The sequence below is a fragment of the Chanodichthys erythropterus genome, chromosome 19 (genome assembly GCF_024489055.1).
Source record: "Chanodichthys erythropterus isolate Z2021 chromosome 19, ASM2448905v1, whole genome shotgun sequence".
Classification (NCBI taxonomy): Eukaryota; Metazoa; Chordata; class Actinopteri; order Cypriniformes; family Xenocyprididae; genus Chanodichthys; species Chanodichthys erythropterus.
Genome location: NC_090239.1, coordinates 22,930,750 through 22,953,857, shown reverse-complemented (window position 1 = coordinate 22,953,857; position 23,108 = coordinate 22,930,750). Strand labels below are relative to the sequence as shown.

Here is a 23,108-nt window from a genome sequence, read left to right as displayed (position 1 = left end):
ATCTCTTGGATGAATGATTGACTCACTCATAAAGACTTCACTTGTTTCATTACTGGATGAATCAGTGTTTTGAATGAATCTCTTGAATGAATGATTCAATGACTCACTCATAAAGACTTCACTGTTTTCATTACTGGATAAATCAGTGTTTTTGAACAAATCTCTTGAATGAATGATTCAATGATTCACTCATGAAGACTTCACTTGTTTCATTACTGGATGAATCAGTGTTTTGAATGAATCTCTTGAATGAATGATTCAACGACTCACTCATAAAGTCTTCACTTGTTTCATTACTGGATGAATCAGTGTTTTGAATGATTCTCTTGAATCAATGTTTCAATGACTCACTCATAAAATCCTCACTGGTTTCATTACTGGATGAATCAGTGTTTTTGAATGAATCTCTTGAATGAATGATTCAATGACTCACTCATAAAGTCTTCACTGGTTTCTATACTGGATGAATCAGTGTTTTGAATGAATCTCTTGAGTGAATGATTCAATGACTCACTCATAAAGTCTTCACTGGTTTCATTACTGGATGAATCAGTGTTTTTGAACGAATCTCTTGAATAAATGTTTCAATGACTCACTCATAAAGTCTTCACTTGTTTCATTACTGGATGAATCAATGTTTTTGAATGAATCTTTTAAACGAATGTTTCAATGACAAATACATTTTTAACAGTCACTTGTCGCCACCTACTGGTGTAATGATGTAATTGATGCAATCTTTATCTGAAGCATCAAGTTCATTTACTTTATTTTGATCACTACTGTTGACATCAGTGTTTATATCTGAGCTATAAACTTTTATGCCAGTACTTCTGTGATAATTTGAATTATTGTAACAAAAACAATGTGGTTGAAAAGTCTGTTTGTGAAGCCGTTTCAAACCTATACATAACTGCTCTCTCTCTCTGGCTCAGAACGCAGGTCTGAATGTTCGCTGTGATCGGCTTGTAAAAGGTTTAACAGACACAGTCGAATCGCTGTCATTTAGGAATATGATCGCGTATGTGTTTGAATCGAGATCCCCATCTTCAAACAATTAATCATGCAGCTCTAATACAGCGGGGTCCATCCGAGACCACGAGTGAAAACGATATGAACATCTCATACATGCACGATACACTAGATTCATTCATATCCACAAGCCGAAAAGGTCCATCAAGGTCACATGCAAGCAAGACATCTGGAAGCATTTGAGATCGATGCTGTGTTCAACCACATTCACAATGCCAGTGTTTTTCTAGGCCTGCTAACCTGACTTCCTGATGTTATTCATCACAGACGATGACACTGAAACGTGCTCACAGCGAAAGCTAGAGTCTGATTATTGTTCTTATGTACAATCAGTAATGCCATCAGATTGATTATATGTAACAAACACTTTTGTGGTGTAAAGAAAGATGGTGAATTCATGAATTACAACCATTTAAGTTCAGAAAAAGGGAGGCAACAGTTAACAGGTTAAATAAATTGGATAGTTCACCCAAAACAACATTGGACCACATTGACTTTCACTGTTTGTGATCCACTTACAAGCACAGCTTTTGAAAAAATGATGACAGAATGATCATTTTTGGGTGAACTATCCCTTTGAGTAGGAAGACGGTCAGACCTTGGTGAGATAATAGACACACTGCTGGAAGGTGAACATAAGAACCTCCTCCAGGACCGTCATGGCCTCCTCGCTGGCCGAGCGCACAGACGACAGGCGCAGCTCCAGAACCGCTAAAATACAACCACAGAGACGGAAAGGCATTGAATCTGAACCGAGACATCACATTAATCACATAAGAACGCATTGATTTTGAACTCTACCAATGCAGTCTTCCTCCTCCTCCTCCTCCTCCTGAGAGATCCCATGCAGCAGACGAGGAAGCTCCTGGTGAATGAAGTGAAGGATCTGGACGGAGTTGGACATCCACAGGACCAGCGGCTCCAGACCCTGGATCAGCCAGTCTGAATCACTTCTGCTTGCGTCAGAAGAGCGAGGAAAATCTGCTTTTAATGTAAGCTGTGCCTGAGAAATTGCATTTAATTTTTCTGGTTATGATTTGAGGAGAAACAAATCATTCTGCTCTTACATTTCAGGCTGCAAAGCTGCAAGTTCCTTTGCCTTTTCCTGTATTAGGGTATAAAAGATACAAAACAGTCACATTGTAAAATTATTTGTTTCATAAAGGATGTAAAAGCACCAAGTTATGTACAGTCCTCAAATTTAAAGGGATAGTTCACCCAAAAATGAAAAATCTGTCATCAATTATCTGTATGACTTTCTTTCTCCCGCAGATCATAAAATAATATATTTTGAAGAATCTTGGTAAGAAAGCAGTTTCGGTTCCCATTGACTTCCATTGTAATTTTTCTTCATACAACTGGGAACTGAAATTGTTTGGTATACCAACATTCTTCAAAATTCCTTCTTTTGCATTCCGCAGAGGAAAGAAACAATTTGAGGGAGAGTAACTAAAGACAAAGTGCTCATTTTAGGGTGAACTACCCCTTTAATGCAGTGACTTTTTCTGCATGTTACATCATTACACCAGTAGGTGGCAACAAATGGATGTCTTTAAGAGCAAGTCGAACACATTGATTTAGTCAGGAGCAAAAAAAAGTGAATTAAGCAGCACGCACAATTGGTCCGAATTCACTCACTCGTTTTCATTCACTCCTTCAAGTGAACTATATTAGACTAATGCAGGGAATAGTGAATGAGGGTATGGGGGGCGATTTGGGACACAGCCAATGTCTTTAAGTGTGAGTCATTCGCTCGACAGATTCTTTCAACACTTTGATTCAGTCGGGAACAAAACAAGAGTCATTGAATTATTCACTAAGCTGATTCATTTAGCCATCTGATTGATTCAGCAAGTAATCATACTACTGTGGGGAAATAATTCATAAAAGTAGTTTGTTTTGTTTAAAAATCATAAATGTATGAGGTGGTGAGGTCAATGGCAGCATTGATACGAATACTTTAGCTAAAGTAATATGTTTTATGTAATATGTGCTTTCTTCTCAATAACAAAAATGAGAAAACAGCAGTTCAGCTTCAGTTTCTACTATAAAGCGGCTCTACAGCGTCTTCATGTTTTTACTCATGTCTGAACAGAAGAATTGAATCAGAGATTTACACCTCGAAGAAGGTGGGGCCTCAGAGCCACACCCACCTGTTACATCACTGCCGTCAAGCAATGGTAGTTTGAAGGCTTTCGAATTCCAGAAACAAACTGTGTTTTGGCCTGATTTTGCTCAAAATGACGTCACACCAGTTTCGCTTGAAGTATATCGGAGCTTTAAAGGGATAGTTCACACAAAAATTAAAATTTCTGCCCATTGGCTACCATAGTGGGAAAAAATACTAAAGGCAGTCAATGGTGGCGAGATCTGCTTGGTTACAAACATTCTTCCAAATATCTTCCTTTGTGTTCAGCAGAAAAAAAGAAATTCATACAGGTTTGGAACAATTTGAGGGTGCGTAAATGATGACAGAATTTTCATTTTTGGGTGAACTATCCCTTTAAGTGGCAATAAAAAAAAGTTACTTATTATTAACTTGGATGTAGGGCATGCGCACTCTTACTTGTGAGATATTTTGGGTATATGTGGTTGCATTTCCTCTCAACATTATTATAAATCAAGATGTTGGCTGAACAGACTCACCCATACGAGCGTTTGAAGCCGATTGGCCGTCTGCAGAAGCAGTCTGCGGAGGGCGGGCATTGAGAAATGAGTGGCGGACTGCTGGAGACACAAGCACAGCAGGAACGCCGCGGTCAGTTTGTGTGCGGACTTATCCTGGTCAACCATTGTAAAGATCTCCTCCAGGACCCGGGATTCATGTTCCACATCATACGGCAGAACCAGTTCTGCTCCCTCCAGGTCTCTGAAGCAGGTTCTGGTATTCTCTGACAGCACACACGTTTGACAGAGAGGAGGCCGTGTGTACGTCTGCGCGGCTGCAGAAGTCGGGTCTTTATACATGAAGAGGTAATGATCACCCAAGCTGACGACGTCTCCCGACTGCAGCTCCACTTCATGGCTGACGGCGGCTCCGTTCCTCTTCACTTTCGCTCTGTTGAGGGGTTTCAGTAGGGTCACGCTGCCGGACCGGCCGCCCGCCGAGGCCGGAGAGATGTCCAGGCGCCGGACGCAGCAGTGACGCGGCAGCAGATCTGGAGCCCAGAGATACTGGCTTTCCGCATCGCTCTCGGGCTCAGTTCGCTCATCACGCCGTCCGAATACTGTGCAGCTGTTGATCAATGCATAGATGACAAAATCCTGAGGAGCCAATCAAACAGATTAAAAAATTCATTACATGCAAGTTCTTAATATTCTTCATATTAAGTGCACATACAATACAGTTAAGGGAATGCACTTAAAGAAAGTGTCCTACAATTGAAAAAGGCATTTGAACTAGTTTTAGTGAAGCCAAAAATGTTACTTTTAGATGGTTTGACAAGTATATATATATATATATATATATATATATATATATATATAAAAAGTTAAATATTCTTCATATGTCAACATTTTGTGGTTTATTTAAAATATATATATTTTTTTGAAGTCAGACTCTGATCCACATCAGGGTTATTATCGTCAACTAAAGATAACTCTATTAAAATAAACTGAAATATAAATATTGGTTAAAAAACTTTAAACGGAAATGAAAAAGTTTGCCTCGGCAATAAACTGAAATAATAATAATAAGTTGAAGCATTAACTGGAAATAAATAATAACTAAAGCTAACAAAAACTAAAAAAATAAAAATAAAAAATAATAAACTAAATAGCAATATTTGAAAAATAATTTTAAAGAGTGTCAAAAGCACATAACAAAATGAAAATTAAACTAAAATTAACATCAAAATTAAAAATATAAAAATAAAAGTACACAAACACACTATTAACTACGACTTTTCCCTCAATGAACTCATAATTTACTGCTTATTAATAGTTAGTAAGGTAGTTGTTAAGTTTAGGTATTAGGTGGAATTAAGAATGTAGAATAAGGCATTATTATGTGCTCAATAATCAGCCAATTTTCCAGTATGTATGCTAATAAGCAACTAGTTAAAAGACCCTAAAATAAAGTGTTACCTTAAATTCAAATATTAATTACTATTACTACTAAATAATGGCCAATTTCTTTCGAATTTCTCACAGGCCTCTAAAGCCATGAGTCAAACAGGCCCAGTGAGTTTCGTTCAAATCGGTCTTTGTTAACCTTGCCTGATAGCTGCTCAAATTTCATTGGCCGATGGCGGACATGTTTTTTGAGATATGTCAATGTCCTCACTGACAATCATGGCAGCTTGGACAAAGACACTGCATGCCAATTTTCAAGTCAATCAGACTAACGGTGAAGTAGTTATAGCCATTTTCATGTTTTTTTTATGTTTTAGCGCCATCAAGTGGCCAGTTGCCACGTCCTTTTTCACACAACCACAGAATGAGCTCTTACATAGGTATGCCAAATTTGGTGAAAATATCTCACTCCGTTCATGAGTTATAGCCATTTTAGTAAACTCCAAACATGACGTTGGTGACGTTGTAGACGGTGTGAGTTCTACCAGCCCTCAAAGTTCAAAGTCTCTACGACTTACGGTTTGATCTGCCAGATCAAATCATGCTGATCCTTGGAAAGTTTAACAATTACAATTCAGCACTTGAACCACAATGATCAAGACTACAATAGTTACTGCCATCAGTGGATCTACAGAGAGCATCACACACACACAGGTCTTTAGGTGGAGCTTGTCATCTGTAAATACAACAGACACGCCTGTGGAGTAATGTACAGAGAGTGTGTGCTTGTGTGATCATTTACGGCCGGTCATCCGTGTGCACAGATAATCTGTCAGGAAATCTGTCCACCCTTCGGACGCACCACTTCCCGTCCAGCCTTAACACTAGGCCTGTTTTTGCATACGTTGACATTTTTCATGCCATTTTTCCTCTGTTTGGCCCAATCTGTTATTTTCCAGTGGGATCGAAGGGATATGGGATCATTTTTTTCCACGGTACATTGACGTCACCTGTGTTGTATTATCCAGTTTAAAGGGAGTGAATCACTGTGATTGCAAGATTGTAAAATCTGATCAGTAAATGAATTTTTTTTCCAAAAACAAAGAGTGAACATCCCTATAATTCTGTAGTTTAACAGTACAGATTCATAACTAACAGTGACAACATAAAAACAGTTCATTTTGCTAAATTGTGGTGCAAAAACCCTTGGGAAAAAGATGCATACTTTTGCATATTTTTAAAAAGAGTACTTATTATGGAAATAAATAATACACTTTACTTAATGTGTGATTGCAAAATTGGAATTTCCCATAAAACATCTGCCAATAAGGCAGCGTTCAAGAGAACAAAATCACCACTTCCTTGGAAATTGGTGCACAATATCAGTAATATAAATGTAAGTTTCTTCAGTCAGGCTCTTTCTCCTCCATCATAAATGAGTTGGTCTCAGAGCGTCAGACGAAACACAACAAACGCTGTCATGTTCTCTTGGTGTTTGGGAACACAATCGTGCGAGACGCTTCTGCAGGGAATCAAACCAAATCATTCTGATGACAGACTTTGACTCAGACGTTTCAGAACCACCAAACCAACATTTGAGATGCTGCGATGTGATTGGTCCGCTGGTTAGTCCAGTTATCCAATCACAGCCTCTGCTGAGTGTTTTGTTGCACATCGAGGAATTTATTCAGAGCTTCTTATCAGATAAAATAATTATCCACCTCATTTTTATTGTGCATTTTAGAGTTTCCATCCAGTGTTTTTTCCAAATTTACATTAAAGTATGTGGATGTAAACACAGATACTGATAAAAACCTTCACGGCAGAAACAGTGACGCTTGTGTTAGTTGGGCTGGAGGAAAGAAGCGAGGAAGTGCGAGCGATATAGAGCGAGTCTGTCCTACCTGTCTGTAACTGAAGCCCTGCAGAAGCAGGAAGTAGGGGAAATCCAGGGGCGGATGAATGGAATACTGTGTGGTGTTGTCGTCGCTACTCTCCGTCTCCTCGCGTTCACTGGCAGGACACGGCGTTGCTTTGTAGGCCTCGGCCTCTGGATCCTCTGTAGTCTCTGGACTGTGAGCCTCGGCTGGCAGGTCCGTCTCGCTGAGACTCTTAAACAGATTGAGTCTGCCATCACTCACGCACTCACTCACGTCCAGCGGGACAGATTTGCCCCTGGAGCGCGTCTTCTGCAGCTTCCGTGCCTGTGCGTTTAAGCCTGGAGAATGAGATATTGAAAGTATTAAACATGAAGAAAAGGTTCTGTCAGCCGCTTCATGTATAGAGCCTTTTAGGGGGCCTCATCAAACTTAATCATTTTTCACCACAAGGTGGCGCTGCCCCGAAACTTTTTAAGTACCTTCAAGGCATCATGCCGAAGACACACACCAAGTTTTGTAACAATACGCCAATGCGTTTGTAAAATATAGCATTTTAGTGGCCCAAAATATCAACTAGATTTGAAAATGCAGAAGTGATTGTAGTGAGGCATACCGGCGGTCACCGTGTCTTTGTCTTTAGAGTAGTTTTCCTCCACTGTGGCCTTGCGCTGGATCTCAAACCGGCGAGCAAATCCCTCTCTGGGTTTCCAGAGCGACTGCAGCAGGAGCGGCTTCTCATTGTCTCCAACCACACGAACACATTCCGTCCTCCAGCACTGGTTTTCAATGCAGCCGATCACATCACACAACACATAGTCATCAGCTACTGCTTTGCTCAGGGAGTATCTGAAATAATACAAACAGCACAGCAGCTCATATATATATTAAGGTGAAATTAATTCTTTGGTGAACGCAAACCAGTTTGGATAGAATGCTGCGTCAGCACTCAAATACTGAACCTCCTCTGTTCTTTCCTAATTCTACAACTAGAATGTGTGCCTGAAAGTATCTAAGATCATAATGTTTGTTGTTTTTTTAAAAAAAAAGAAATTAATACTTTTATTCATTGAGGATGCATTAAATTGATCAAAAGTGACATTTATAATGTTACGAAAGATTCTATTTCAAATAAATGCTGTTCTTTTGAACGTTCTATTCATCAAAGAATCCTGAAAAATAAAATGTACCATGATTTCCACAAAAATATGACTGTTTCCAGAATTGATAATAATCATAAATGTTTCTTGAGCAGCAAATCATCATATCAGAATGATTTCTGAAGGATCATGTGACACTGAAGACTGGAGTACTGATGCTGAAAATTCAGCTTTGATCACAGGAATAAATTACACTTTACTATATATTCACATAGAAAACAGATATTTTACATTGGAATAATATTTCACAATTTTTACTGTATTTTTGATCAAATAAATGGAGCCTTGGTGAGCAGGAGTGACTATATATATAATATAAATATATATATACAGTCAAACCAAAAAATATTCAGACATTTTTTATATTTTTGATATATTTTTACTAGTGGGTGCAGGACACTATAGTTCATTTATGTAAGTGACTACCAAGATCTTGTCATAATTTATTACCATTTTTTAACCTATAGTGAACAAACTACATTAATGAATTAAATGTTCAAGGTGTCTGAATAGATTTTGGTTTGACTGTAGGCTATATATATATATAGTAAAGTGTAATTCATTCCTGTGATGAAAGCTGAATTTTCAGCATCATTACTCCAGTCTTCAGTGTCACATGATCCTTCAGAAATCATTCTGATATGATGATTTGCTGCTCAAGAAACATTTTTGATTATTATCAATGTTGAACAGTTTTATATTTTTGTGGAAACTGTGATACATTTTATTTTTCAGGATTCTTTGATGAATAGGAAGTTCAAAAGAACAGCATTTATTTGAAATAAAATCTTTTGTAAAATTATAAATGTCACTTTTGATCAATTTAATGCATCCTTGATGAATAAAAGCATTCGTTTCTTTTAAAAACGAACAAACATTATGATCTTAGACACTTTCAGGCACAAATTCTAGTTGTAGAATTAGGAAAGAACAGAGGAGGTTCAGTATTTGAGTGCTGACGCAGCATTCTATCCAAACCGGCTTTCCTTCACCAAAGAATTCATTTTGCCTTGAACTTCAAACTTTTCCAAACCTATCGAGACTTTTGTTATGAAAACTTCATATGCAATTTGAACTTTAACCAATGTGCACAAAGGCCATTTTCCAAAAGCCTTCAGAAAATCATCTGGACATTTTGCTCATAACAGCAACAGCATTATGAATTTAAAGTCCCCATGAAACCAATATTGCAGCGATTTATCCATGTATATCATTATTGTTCCTCATAATCTTTAATTAAAATATCATCTCCTCCCTTTTGCAGCATCTTTCCTCTTCTCTGATGATGAGGGCGGGGCAACCTGTCACTCATATGAGATCCACCAATAGCAAACCACAACCATCCAATCAATTCCACACAGACTAAATCAAGCCCCGCCCTACATTTGTTCTTGTTTGCGAAGCGTTTCACTCTGATGTACAGTTATATAAGATTATCAAACCAGTTATTCATATTTCATATGAACCTAAATATACATCAAGACACTTATATTCCTATAGCACTTTATACAATATAATTCACAGTAATAAACAGAATTATGCATATTATGAACAGTGTCCTTATTCAACTCAACTGGTTCATTCATTATGAAACAAGTTCAATTCAGGTCTCTACAGAAGACATCAGAATCATTATTCACTCTTATCCGATAGTGTCAGGGCAGTCAAATCAATAACACTGCTGAATAATTTACTGACACGTCTCCTAGCCTTGAGTTTGAGTGTTTGGCCTCACCTGGCGAGTGCCTCTTTAACCAGCTCTTTGGCACTGGAGTGTGTCGTGGCCAGTACGCTCTTGTAGTTTGCTCCTTCGCAAATCTCCGTGCCAAAAATCTTCAGAATGCCTGGAGCCGTGACATGATTGGACAGCTCGGAGGGGTCGTCCGTCACCGCCGTCTCCTCCTCTCCTGCGGCGGTCATCTCCGCTGAAGCTCGCCGAGGGCCACGGCCGAACACAGCCGACAGACGGTGCTGGTGCCGCCGGATCTTGCTCTTTGCCGGCTGCCGGACGCCGACGCTCTCCGTCGATCTGGCCGTGCCGCTGGATGAGCTCGACCTGGAGGAGGGAAACAAACGGGTTGTGACTCGATGCAAACCTACATTGCTTTAGTCTGGCTGTCCATTACTTGCGTCCAGTTTGCTAATGAAACAAACAACCTCTGTACCCCTCAGTTCCCCTGAATATTCTTATAATACTTTGAGGATTTTGTCTAAATCCTGTCACCAGATTACTTCAGTAGCAGTGGCACAAAAGCTCCTTTTCATTGCGTCAGCAGTGAGTGTGTTTCTTCATCTTTTGGGGCCTAAATAAAATCTCTAACCTCACACATTTTTAATTATTCCAAGAGAATAGTTGGTACTCTGGCGCTATTTTAATTGATTGTTCTGATTAAGCTTTTTATATTATTGTGGGGTGCTTGGAAACATTTCAAGGTTGGTGTAATTCTGTTCAATTCTACGCTCTAAAAATTCTGGGTAAAAAACAACCCAAGTTGGTTGAAAATGGACAAACCCAGCGGTTGGGTTAAATGTTTGCCCAATGTGCTGGGACTGTTTTATTTAACCCAACTATTGCTTAAAAATTACTTAAAATGAACCCAAAATTAAAAATTTGGAAATTAAAAATCAGACACATAATTACTAGAGGCAACAATAATAATCGAAAGGTGAACATTTATTAATAAGCACTTTAATAAATGTTTATTGTTTAATTATTATTCATTAAACTTATTAATAAATGTTCAGCATATTAATCAATGTTAATTTTCAACATACTTTGGGTTCATTTTAAGCAAGAAATACAGGTAACCCGGAAATGTGAAAAGGGTCTATAGTTGATTTAAATAAAACTACCCAGGACGTTGGGCGAACATTTAACCCAACCGCTGGGTCAAAATAACCCAATCATTGGGTTAAAACAACCCAATCGCTGGGTTAAAACATCCCAATCGCTGGGTTAAAACATCCCAATCGCTGGGTTAAAACATCCCAATCGCTGGGTCAAAACAACCCAATCGCTGGGTCAAAACAACCCAATCGCTGGTTTAAAACAACCCAATCGCTGGGTTAAAACAACCCAATCGCTAGGTCAAAACAACCCAATCGCTAGGTCAAAACAACCCAATCGCTGGGTCAAAACATCCCAATCGCTGGGTCAAAACATCCCAATCGCTGGGTCAAAACATCTCAAACGCTGGGTCAAAACATCCCAATCGCTGGGTCAAAACATCCCAATCGCTGGGTTAAAACAACCCAATCGCTGGGTCAAAACAACCCAATCGCTGGGTTAAAACATCCCAATCGCTGGGTCAAAACATCCCAATCACTGGGTTAAAACAACCCAATCGCTGGGTCAAAACAACCCAATCGCTGGGTTAAAACATCCCAATCGCTGGGTCAAAACAACCCAATCGCTGGGTTAAAACATCCCAATCGCTGGGTCAAAACAACCCAATCGCTGGGTTAAAACATCCCAATCGCTGGGTCAAAACAACCCAATCGCTGGGTTAAAACATCCCAATCGCTGGGTCAAAACAACCCAATCGCTGGGTTAAAACATCCCAATCGCTGGGTCAAAACAACCCAATCGCTGGGTCAAAACATACCAATCGCTGGGTTTGTCCATTTTCAACCCAACTTGGTTTGTTTTTAACCCAGCATTTTTATGTGTAAGCATTTGTGTGTGTGTATATATATATATATATATATATATATATATATATATATATATATATATAAAATGACAAATTTCCACTCTGTGACAAACAGAATGGACAATTAATTTAAATTAACTTAAAACATATTTTTTACACTATCACTTGTTTAATATTTCCACTAACAATGTCCCGCAGAAGAAATCATGAGAAATCGTTTCCACTGCAGTGTCATTTCCATCTCAACTGAATGTGGAATATGAGGTCAAAGGTTGTTGTGGAAATGACGTTTTACATATTTTGTGAATAAATTCATTTGTCTTGTAAACACTAATTTCAACATGTTTCACTCTAAAAAATGGGTTAAAAACAACCCAATTTGGTTTGAAAATGTACAAACCCTGCGACTGGGTTGTTTCAACCAAGCAGTTGGGTTAAATGTTTGTTCAACCTGCTGGGCAGATTTATTTAACTTTATTTAACATTTAATCCAACTGCTGGATTAAAACAACCCAAACGCTGGGTTTGTCCATTTTCAAACCAACTTGGGTTGTTTTTAACCCAGCATTTTTTTGAAGTGTACCTATCATAATCATAAACACAGCTGAATTATATTTTCACTCTTTTTGTATAATTCAACAAAACACCAACTTGACTGGAAATGATGCATAATAAAATCCTCTGTTATAGTGATATTTACTATATTCATGCATAAAAACATCTCATATTTAGTCTCAAGTTCTTCACTGACACAAGTTATGATAAAACTTTTTTCGTCACAAAATTGTTTATTGTGGCGTAAATTATTTCACACATTGTCTGTTGAAACTCTGGGACTGTAACAAGTGTAAAAATCATAAAAGGCAATTTCTAAAATGATCAGAAATAAGGCATAAAAAGTTTTTTAATATGACCTAAAGTTAAAAATAAAGTTTGTAAGAGACCTAAAATCACTTCACTGTAAACATCTTGTATCTGCTTTGACTTACAGCTATAGGCATAACATCATGGGGAACTTATGAATGACAAATGCAGTGCATTAATAACTTTCTACAGGTAAGTAAGTGAACTCACTGCACGGATCCATTGCTGTGTTTCCTCCCGACCCTGGAGAATCTTCTGCGGGACACGCTGGCCGGTAAACCCGCAGGTGAGGCTGACGGCGGCGGCTTGGATGTCTGAGAGCTCCGCTCGTGCCCGATCATCATCCCAACAACTGCCCAGAGCTCTTGTGTTCTAGTTAACGGGTCCGTTAGAATGACCAGCCCGAGCACACGTGTCATACCAACCGGACAACATTACTCCAGACAGAGGCAACATCAACTCCTCAAACTAACACTGAATGACTTTCTGCTCTGCGTGTCCATATTTCATGCGCTGCTGGTCTGTCTACGTGGGCAGCACTTTTGGGCATCACGGGCGCGTTCTCGATTAAAAATGCTGCGCGCGCTTGTGATGCCCACAGATGATGACTAGGTAGGCAGCTTACTGTCTATTGAGACACACTGATGCGGTTCCTCAGGGCGGAATCTAAAAGTTTATTTCAGGAAAAAAAGTGTCCTTTTTTATTATTTACATTAAAATATATTAAAAAAAAATAATAATAATAATAGCATTAAAGGTAAAAGCTTATTTGTTTTTGACGTAGACAACATTGCAATACCACGGTGAATAAGTATATTGACAAGTTTTTCAACACTAATATTTAATATTAACTTAATATTTTATCATCTTAACACTTTTTATCTATCTATCTATCTATCTATCTATCTATCTATCTATCTATCTATCTATCTATCTATCTATCTATCTATCTATCATCTATCTATCTATCTATCTATCTATCTATCTATCTATTCGAATCTCAAAATATAATTTAGCATGTTTTTCAAGAGTGCGCATGCCCGTAAATGCGTACGGGAACCCCGTCGTATGACGTAAGAGGGAACCCGCGATAAATCAAACATAAAACAAAACGCTAGAGAATTTACTCACCCTCAAGTTATTCCAAACCTGTATGAATTTCTTTGTTCTGCTGAACACATAATAGTTATTTTTGGAGGATATGGGAAAGCAAACAGTTGTGGGGAACCCTATGGAAGTCAGTGGGGTCCAACAACTGTTTGGCTACCAACATTCTCCAAAATATCTTCTTTTGTGTTGGGCAGAACAAAGAAATTCATACAGGTTTGGAATAACTTGAGGGTGAGTAAATGATGACAGAATTTTATTTTTGGGTGAACTATCCCTTTAAGCAGTGAAAGGACAAGACTGCCATCTAGTGGACACATACATTCAGAACAAACTGAGAAAACAACACCTTGTTCTGTTTGTGTCACATGTATTCAGCTTCAACAGTCTATTTTTAGGTTTTCATTGATGATATCACAACTTACAAGAAAATCAGTTTTAAATTTTGATTAAATGTGTTTATATAGTATTATTTTTGTGTTACCCAGATCCTGGGTCAGACGTAACAGCCCGGCGCTTGGGTCATTTTTGTGTTACCCAGATCCTGGGTCAGACGTAACAGCCCAGCGTTTGGGTCATTTTTGTGTCACCCAGATCCTGGGTCAGACGTAACAGCCCAGCGTTTGGGTCATTTTTGTGTCACCCAGATCCTGGGTCAGACGTAACAGCCCAGTGTTTGGGTCATTTTTGTGTCACCCAGATCCTGGGTCAGACGTAACAGCCCGGCGCTTGGGTCATTTTTGTGTTACCCAGATCCTGGGTCAGACGTAACAGCCCGGCGCTTGGGTCATTTTTGTGTTACCCAGATCCTGGGTCAGACGTAACAGCCCAGCGTTTGGGTCATTTTTGTGTCACCCAGATCCTGGGTCAGACGTAACAGCCCGGCGCTTGGGTCATTTTTGTGTTACCCAGATCCTGGGTCAGACGTAACAGCCCGGCGCTTGGGTCATTTTTGTGTTACCCAGATCCTGGGTCAGACGTAACAGCCCAGCGTTTGGGTCATTTTTGTGTCACCCAGATCCTGGGTCAGACGTAACAGCCCGGCGCTTGGGTCATTTTTGTGTTACCCAGATCCTGGGTCAGACGTAACAGCCCAGCGTTTGGGTCATTTTTGTGTCACCCAGATCCTGGGTCAGACGTAACAGCCCGGCGCTTGGGTCATTTTTGTGTTACCCAGATCCTGGGTCAGACGTAACAGCCCAGCGTTTGGGTCGTTTTTGTGTTACCCAGATCCAGGGTCAGACGTAACAGCCCAGTGTTTGGGTCATTTTTGTGTCACCCAGATCCTGGGTCAGACGTAACAGCCCGGCGCTTGGGTCATTTTTGTGTTACCCAGATCCTGGGTCAGACGTAACAGCCCAGCGTTTGGGTCATTTTTGTGTCACCCAGATCCTGGGTCAGACGTAACAGCCCAGCGTTTGGGTCGTTTTTGTGTTACCCAGATCCTGGGTCAGACGTAACAGCCCAGCGTTTGGGTCATTTTTGTGTTACCCAGATCCTGGGTCAGATGTAACAGCCCAGCGTTTGGGTCGTTTTTGTGTTACCCAGATCCTGGGTCAGACGTAACAGCCTGGCGTTTGGGTCGTTTTTGTGTCACCCAGATCCTGGGTCAGACGTAACAGCCCAGTGTTTGGGTCATTTTTGTGTCACCCAGATCCTGGGTCAGACGTAACAGCCCAGCGTTTGGGTCGTTTTTGTGTCACCCAGATCCTGGGTCAGACGTAACAGCCCAGTGTTTGGGTCATTTTTGTGTCACCCAGATCCTGGGTCAGACGTAACAACCCAGCGTTTGGGTCGTTTTTGTGTCACCCAGATCCTGGGTCAGACGTAACAGCCCAGTGTTTGGGTCATTTTTGTGTCACCCAGATCCTGGGTCAGACGTAACAGCCCAGCGTTTGGGTCGTTTTTGTGTCACCCAGATCCTGGGTCAGACGTAACAGCCCAGCGTTTGGGTCGTTTTTGTGTTACCCAGATCCTGGGTCAGACGTAACAGCCCAGTGTTTGGGTCATTTTTGTGTCACCCAGATCCTGGGTCAGAAGTAACAGCCTGGCGTTTGGGTGGTTTTTGTGTTACCCAGATCCTGGGTCAGACGTAACAGCCCAGCGTTTGGGTCGTTTTTGTGTTACCCAGATCCTGGGTCAGAAGTAACAGCCTGGCGTTTGGGTCGTTTTTGTGTTACCCAGATCCTGGGTCAGAAGTAACAGCCTGGCGTTTGGGTCGTTTTTGTGTTACCCAGATCCTGGGTCAGAAGTAACAGCCCGGCGTTTGGGTCGTTTTTGTGTTACCCAGATCCTGGGTCAGAAGTAACAGCCCGGCGTTTGGGTCGTTTTTGTGTTACCCAGATCCTGGGTCAGATGTAACAACCCGGCGTTTGGGTAGTTTTTGTGTTACCCAGATCCTGGGTCAGATGTAACAACCCGGCATTTGGGTCGTTTTTGTGTTACCCAGATCCTGGGTCAGATGTAACAACCCGGCGTTTGGGTAGTTTTTGTGTCACCCAGATCCTGGGTCAGACGTAACAGCCCGGCGTTTGGGTGGTTTTTGTGTTACCCAGATCCTGGGTCAGACGTAACAGCCCGGCGTTTGGGTGGTTTTTGTGTTACCCAGATCCTGGGTCAGACGTAACAGCCCGGCGTTTGGGTCGTTTTTGTGTTACCCAGATCCTGGGTCAGAAGTAACAGCCCGGCGTTTGGGTCGTTTTTGTGTTACCCAGATCCTGGGTCAGAAGTAACAGCCCGGCGTTTGGGTGGTTTTTGTGTTACCCAGATCCTGGGTCAGACGTAACATTCCAGCGTTTGGGTCGTTTTTGTGTTACCCAGATCCTGGGTCAGAAGTAACAGCCCGGCGTTTGGGTCGTTTTTGTGTTACCCAGATCCTGGGTCAGATGTAACAACCCGGCGTTTGGGTCGTTTTTGTGTTACCCAGATCCTGGGTCAGACGTAACAACCCGGCGTTTGGGTAGTTTTTGTGTTACCCAGATCCTGGGTCAGAAGTAACAGCCCGGCGTTTGGGTCGTTTTTGTGTTACCCAGATCCTGGGTCAGATGTAACAACCCGGCGTTTGGGTAGTTTTTGTGTTACCCAGATCCTGGGTCAGAAGTAACAGCCCGGCGTTTGGGTCGTTTTTGTGTTACCCAGATCCTGGGTCAGAAGTAACAGCCCGGCGTTTGGGTCGTTTTTGTGTTACCCAGATCCTGGGTCAGATGTAACAACCCGGCGTTTGGGTAGTTTTTGTGTTACCCAGATCCTGGGTCAGAAGTAACAGCCCGGCGTTTGGGTGGTTTTTGTGTTACCCAGATCCTGGGTCAGACGTAACAGCCCGGCGTTTGGGTGGTTTTTGTGTTACCCAGATCCTGGGTCAGACGTAACAGCCCGGCGTTTGGGTAGTTTTTGTGTCACCCAGATCCTGGGTCAGACGTAACAGCCCAGTGTTTGGGTCATTTTTGTGTCACCCAGATCCTGGGTCAGACGTAACAACCCAGCGTTTGGGTCGTTTTTGTGTCACCCAGATCCTGGGTCAGACGTAACAGCCCAGTGTTTGGGTCATTTTTGTGTCACCCAGATCCTGGGTCAGACGTAACAGCCCAGCGTTTGGGTCGTTTTTGTGTTACCCAGATCCTGGGTCAGACGTAACAGCCCGGCGTTTGGGTGGTTTTTGTGTTACCCAGATCCTGGGTCAGACGTAACAGCCTGGCGTTTGGGTCGTTTTTGTGTTACCCAGATCCTGGGTCAGAAGTAACAGCCCGGCGTTTGGGTCGTTTTTGTGTTACCCAGATCCTGGGTCAGATGTAACAACCCGGCGTTTGGGTCGTTTTTGTGTTACCCAGATCCTGGGTCAGAAGTAACAGCCCGGCGTTTGGGTCGTTTTTGTGTTACCCAGATCCTGGGTCAGATGTAACAACCCGGCGTTTGGGTAGTTTTTGTGTTACCCAGATCCTGGGTCAGAAGTAACAGCCCGGCGTTTGGGTCGTTTTTGTGTTACCCAGATCCTGGGTCAGAAGTAACAGCCCGGCGTTTGGGTCGTTTTTGTGTTACCCAGATCCTGGGTCAGATGTAACAACCCGGCGTTTGGGTAGTTTTTGTGTTACCCAGATCCTGGGTCAGACGTAACAGCCCGGCGTTTGGGTGGTTTTTGTGTTACCCAGATCCTGGGTCAGACGTAACAGCCCGGCGTTTGGGTAGTTTTTGTGTCACCCAGATCCTGGGTCAGACGTAACAGCCCAGCGTTTGGGTCGTTTTTGTGTCACCCAGATCCTGGGTCAGACGTAACAGCCCAGTGTTTGGGTCATTTTTGTGTCACCCAGATCCTGGGTCAGACGTAACAGCCCAGCGTTTGGGTCGTTTTTGTGTCACCCAGATCCTGGGTCAGACGTAACAGCCCAGCGTTTGGGTCGTTTTTGTGTTACCCAGATCCTGGGTCAGACGTAACAGCCCAGCGTTTGGGTCGTTTTTGTGTCACCCAGATCCTGGGTCAGACGTAACAGCCCAGCGTTTGGGTCGTTTTTGTGTCACCCAGATCCTGGGTCAGACGTAACAGCCCAGCGTTTGGGTCGTTTTTGTGTCACCCAGATCCTGGGTCAGACGTAACAGCCCAGCGTTTGGGTCGTTTTTGTGTTACCCAGATCCTGGGTCAGAAGTAACAGCCTGGCGTTTGGGTGGTTTTTGTGTTACCCAGATCCTGGGTCAGACATAACAGCCTGGCGTTTGGGTCGTTTTTGTGTCACCCATATCCTGGGTCAGACGTAACAGCCCAGTGTTTGGGTCATTTTTGTGTCACCCAGATCCTGGGTCAGATGTAACAGCCCAGTGTTTGGGTCATTTTTGTGTCACCCAGATCCTGGGTCAGACGTAACAGCCCAGTGTTTGGGTCATTTTTGTGTCACCCAGATCCTGGGTCAGACGTAACAGCCCGGCGTTTGGGTCGTTTTTGTGTTACCCAGATCCTGGGTCAGACGTAACAGCCCAGCGTTTGGGTCGTTTTTGTGTTACCCAGATCCTGGGTCAGACGTAACAGCCCAGTGTTTGGGTCATTTTTGTGTCACCCAGATCCTGGGTCAGACGTAACAGCCCAGCGTTTGGGTCGTTTTTGTGTTACCCAGATCCTGGGTCAGACGTAACAGCCCAGTGTTTGGGTCATTTTTGTGTCACCCAGATCCTGGGTCAGACGTAACAGCCCGGCGTTTGGGTGGTTTTTGTGTTACCCAGATCCTGGGTCAGACGTAACAGCCTGGCGTTTGGGTCGTTTTTGTGTTACCCAGATCCTGGGTCAGAAGTAACAGCCCGGCGTTTGGGTCGTTTTTGTGTTACCCAGATCCTGGGTCAGATGTAACAACCCGGCGTTTGGGTCGTTTTTGTGTTACCCAGATCCTGGGTCAGACGTAACAGCCCGGCGTTTGGGTAGTTTTTGTGTTACCCAGATCCTGGGTCAGAAGTAACAGCCCGGCGTTTGGGTGGTTTTTGTGTTACCCAGATCCTGGGTCAGACGTAACAGCCCGGCGTTTGGGTGGTTTTTGTGTTACCCAGATCCTGGGTCAGACGTAACAGCCCGGCGTTTGGGTAGTTTTTGTGTTACCCAGATCCTGGGTCAGACGTAACAGCCCGGCGTTTGGGTAGTTTTTGTGTTACCCAGATCCTGGGTCAGACGTAACAGCCCGGCGTTTGGGTAGTTTTTGTGTTACCCAGATCCTGGGTCAGACGTAACAGCCCAGCGTTTGGGTGGTTTTTGTGTTACCCAGATCCTGGGTCAGACGTAACAGCCCGGCGTTTGGGTAGTTTTTGTGTTACCCAGATCCTGGGTCAGACGTAACAGCCCAGCGTTTGGGTGGTTTTTGTGTTACCCAGATCCTGGGTCAGACGTAACAGCCCAGCGTTTGGGTGGTTTTTGTGTTACCCAGATCCTGGGTCAGACGTAACAGCCCGGCGTTTGGGTAGTTTTTGTGTTACCCAGATCCTGGGTCAGACGTAACAGCCCGGCGTTTGGGTAGTTTTTGTGTTACCCAGATCCTGGGTCAGACGTAACAGCCCAGCGTTTGGGTGGTTTTTGTGTTACCCAGATCCTGGGTCAGACGTAACAGCCCGGCGTTTGGGTAGTTTTTGTGTTACCCAGATCCTGGGTCAGACGTAACAGCCCGGCGTTTGGGTCGTTTTTGTGTCACCCAGAATTACTTCTAAATGTTTCAGTTTTACTTCTAATATTAGTTAAACAAGCTTAAATGTAGGCAACATGTATTAAAAGTGATATAAAATATGCTGTACTATAAAATCTGAAATGAATATGAAATAAAAGGAATTATCATGCAAACCAGTGTTGTGTGGAGTATTTAAAAAAAGTTTAGAGGATTTAAGTTAATCTGTAAACATTAATTCATGTATTAAGTAAAAAAAAAGAAAAAGACAAAAAAGTATTACAGTAAAAAAAAGAATCAACCCATTATGCTGGGTAAAATTAACCCAACGTGTGTGTGTCCTGTCCTATATTTACCCAGCCCTTGGGTTGAAAACAGACCAAATTTGGTTGTTTTTAACCCAGTGTTTTTTAGAGAGTATATATTTATTTTATCCATATGTTATGTATGATAACTGTACTGTCTGACAAACAGACATAAACTGTTTTTAAACTCTAGATATTCTTTCCAAGGTTAAAAAAATCATCATTCTGAAGTCTCTTTGGAACCACTAGAGGGCGCACAACACCCCAAAAAGAAAAAACATCACAGTTTGTACAAGAAACAAAGAATATATTGAACATTTGTACAGCTATGCTGAGTCACAATGAGTGTCTCTGGACTGATGTAAAATTTGCCTTTGAAAGTGTTTGCTTTATTTGTGCTTTAGTAATCTTGACATTATAGTTTTTAATAGGCCTAATCCTTGATATTATAAAGTGTCTGTCTTTTCTCTTATGATTCAGCAGTTATCATGACTATGATAATAAGAATCATAAGAATAATGGAGGCAATAAACAGTGGATGCAAAAGCAACAAACGACTTGTGGAGATATAAACACACACACACGGGCCTTTCCTCAGTGTGTTCAGGTTCGTGACAGCAACAATCCCATATGACTGTGATGCTATGTATGTACCTGACGACAGTTTGCATGAATGCAAATGAAGGTCTTGTAAGTCCTATTGTATTCCTGTGGGGGGTAATAATGCAAATATGTGTGTGGTTTTTCCTGCGATGTATGCAAGCATTGTGACACACATACATTGGGGATTGGTCAGACATATCTCTGGTTACACTGTACAAGAAGGTCCAATTTCACAGCATTATTCAATGCATTACCTACTATTAGTAAATTCTGCTGAAGTCTTGTGTATCATTAGCTCATAACTAATGTTAACAAATGAATCCCTATTGTAAATGTTATAAAATCACGTCCAAATAAAAATCTAAAAACGTTTATGTTTAGTGGTGGACGTGTTTGTGTGTTTCTGACTTATAGGCATAATCTTGGAGACAAACTATTGAAAATATTCCCCAGATGTTGGATAAATCTGCGGGAAAACTAATTTTGTCCTTAAGAAAATTGTCAGTTTGTTTTAGTATTGAAAGGATTGGATTCATTTGCTGTCATTTTAAATCTATAAGCCATGGACCTCAAAATATGACAGAGAGTCATGCGAGGGACCCATCCTAAAATATAAAAGGCAGATATGTATTTTTATCTATATAAAACCCAATTAATACTGATAAAAATTATTATAAATGTGTAAAATATTTTGTTTCTATTATAATACAATTACAATTTTTCTATTCATGTAGTACTGTATAGTTAGATGTATTTTATTCATCTAAATCAGATATGCTAATTTATTATTTATTTAAATCCCTCCTTTTTATTGTATTCAATTTATTTAATTTTAGTAGTTATTTAGTTTAATCTTGTTTTTATTTTATTTAGCTTAATCCAATTTATTTTATTTTTAAATACAGTTTTATTTATTTGAATATATACTGTATTATTTATTTATTTATTTAATTGTATTTATTTATGTTTATCCGATTATTTTAATATAATGTATTGATTTATTATTTGTTTATTTTAGCTATTTTTTATTTGATTCAAATTTATTTTGTTAAATCTTACTTTAATTTAATTTATGTTTTTAATTTAATCACATTTATTTTATTTAAATACAATTTTATTTTATTGATTTATTTTAATTTAATGTATTATTTATTTATTAAAATCATTTTTATTCATTTAAACTTATTTAAATAGTTGTATTTATTTATTTTAAGATCAATTCATTTTAATAAAATGTATTTATTTATTATTTTAATAATTTTATATTTGATTCAAATTTATTTATTTTGTTAAATTAAATAAAAATAACATTAAACTATGTTTCAAGTTTGATCAACTTTATTTTATTTATTTAAATACAATTATTAATTTATTTTAATTTAATGTATTTATTTTTATCTATTTATTTTATTTATTTGTATTTATTTAAATCAATTTATTTGAATATAATGTATTCATTTATTGTTTATTTTAATATAAATTTTTGTTTCAAGTTTATTCATTTTGTTAGTTTAATGTTATTTTTATTTCATTCATGTTTTAAGTTTAATCAACTTTATTTTATTTATTCAAATAAAATTATTAATTTATTTGAATTTAATGTATTGATTTTTATCTATTTATGTTTATTTAAATAAAATAGTATTTATTTTAATCAATTTATTTTAATATAATGTATTACTTTATTATTTATTTGAATATATATTTTTTCAAATTTATTAATTTTGTTAGTTTAATGTTATTTTTATTCAATTTATGTTTTAAGTTTAATCAACTTTATTTTATTTATTTAAATACAATTATTAATTTATTTTAATTTAATGTATTTATTTTAATAATTTTAATAAAATTGTATTTATTTATTTTAATCAATTTATTGTAATATAATGTATTCATTTATTATATATATATATATATATATATATATATATATATATATATATTTATATATATATATATATATATATTCAAATTTATTTATTTTGCTAATCTTATTTTTTATCTAACTTATGTTTCAGTTTAATCAAATGTATTTTATTTATTTGATTAATTTATTTTAATTTAATGTATTAACTTATCATTTATTAAATAAAGTTGTATTTATTTATTTTAATCAACTTATTTCAATCTTCAATCTTTTTATTTGATTCAAATGTATTTATTTTGTTAGTTTAATTATTTGATTATTTAATTTTAGTTATTTTTCTAATTTATTACACTTTTTACACTGCTTTTCTCTGAATTTTTCCACAGACCCCCAGGCACTCCCCTGTGGCGCCGGACCCCAGTCTGAGAACCCCAGGCCTGGCTTTAGCGCGTGAGCGCGCGCCTGCAACATACGCGCAGAAAGTGGGCGGACTCTCGTGCCATG

General features: G+C 39.7%; 1 protein-coding gene across 1 annotated transcript in view; it reads right to left on the bottom strand.

Annotated features, from left to right (window-relative positions):
• Window positions 1-13,057, bottom strand: part of radil2b (Ras association and DIL domains 2b) — a 28,210-nt gene extending 15,153 nt beyond the window's left edge. Inside the window, exons 1-8 of the mRNA XM_067369613.1 lie at window positions 12,808-13,057; window positions 9,816-10,136; window positions 7,537-7,769; window positions 6,948-7,261; window positions 3,676-4,293; window positions 2,097-2,134; window positions 1,831-1,982; window positions 1,628-1,740 (exon numbers count right to left, since the gene is read on the bottom strand). Of these exons, the coding sequence (XP_067225714.1) occupies window positions 1,628-1,740; window positions 1,831-1,982; window positions 2,097-2,134; window positions 3,676-4,293; window positions 6,948-7,261; window positions 7,537-7,769; window positions 9,816-10,136; window positions 12,808-13,016 (1,998 nt within the window). The 5' untranslated portion in view covers window positions 13,017-13,057. The remainder of the gene's footprint in view (window positions 1-1,627; window positions 1,741-1,830; window positions 1,983-2,096; window positions 2,135-3,675; window positions 4,294-6,947; window positions 7,262-7,536; window positions 7,770-9,815; window positions 10,137-12,807) is intronic.
• Between the last annotated feature and the right edge of the window lie 10,051 nt (window positions 13,058-23,108).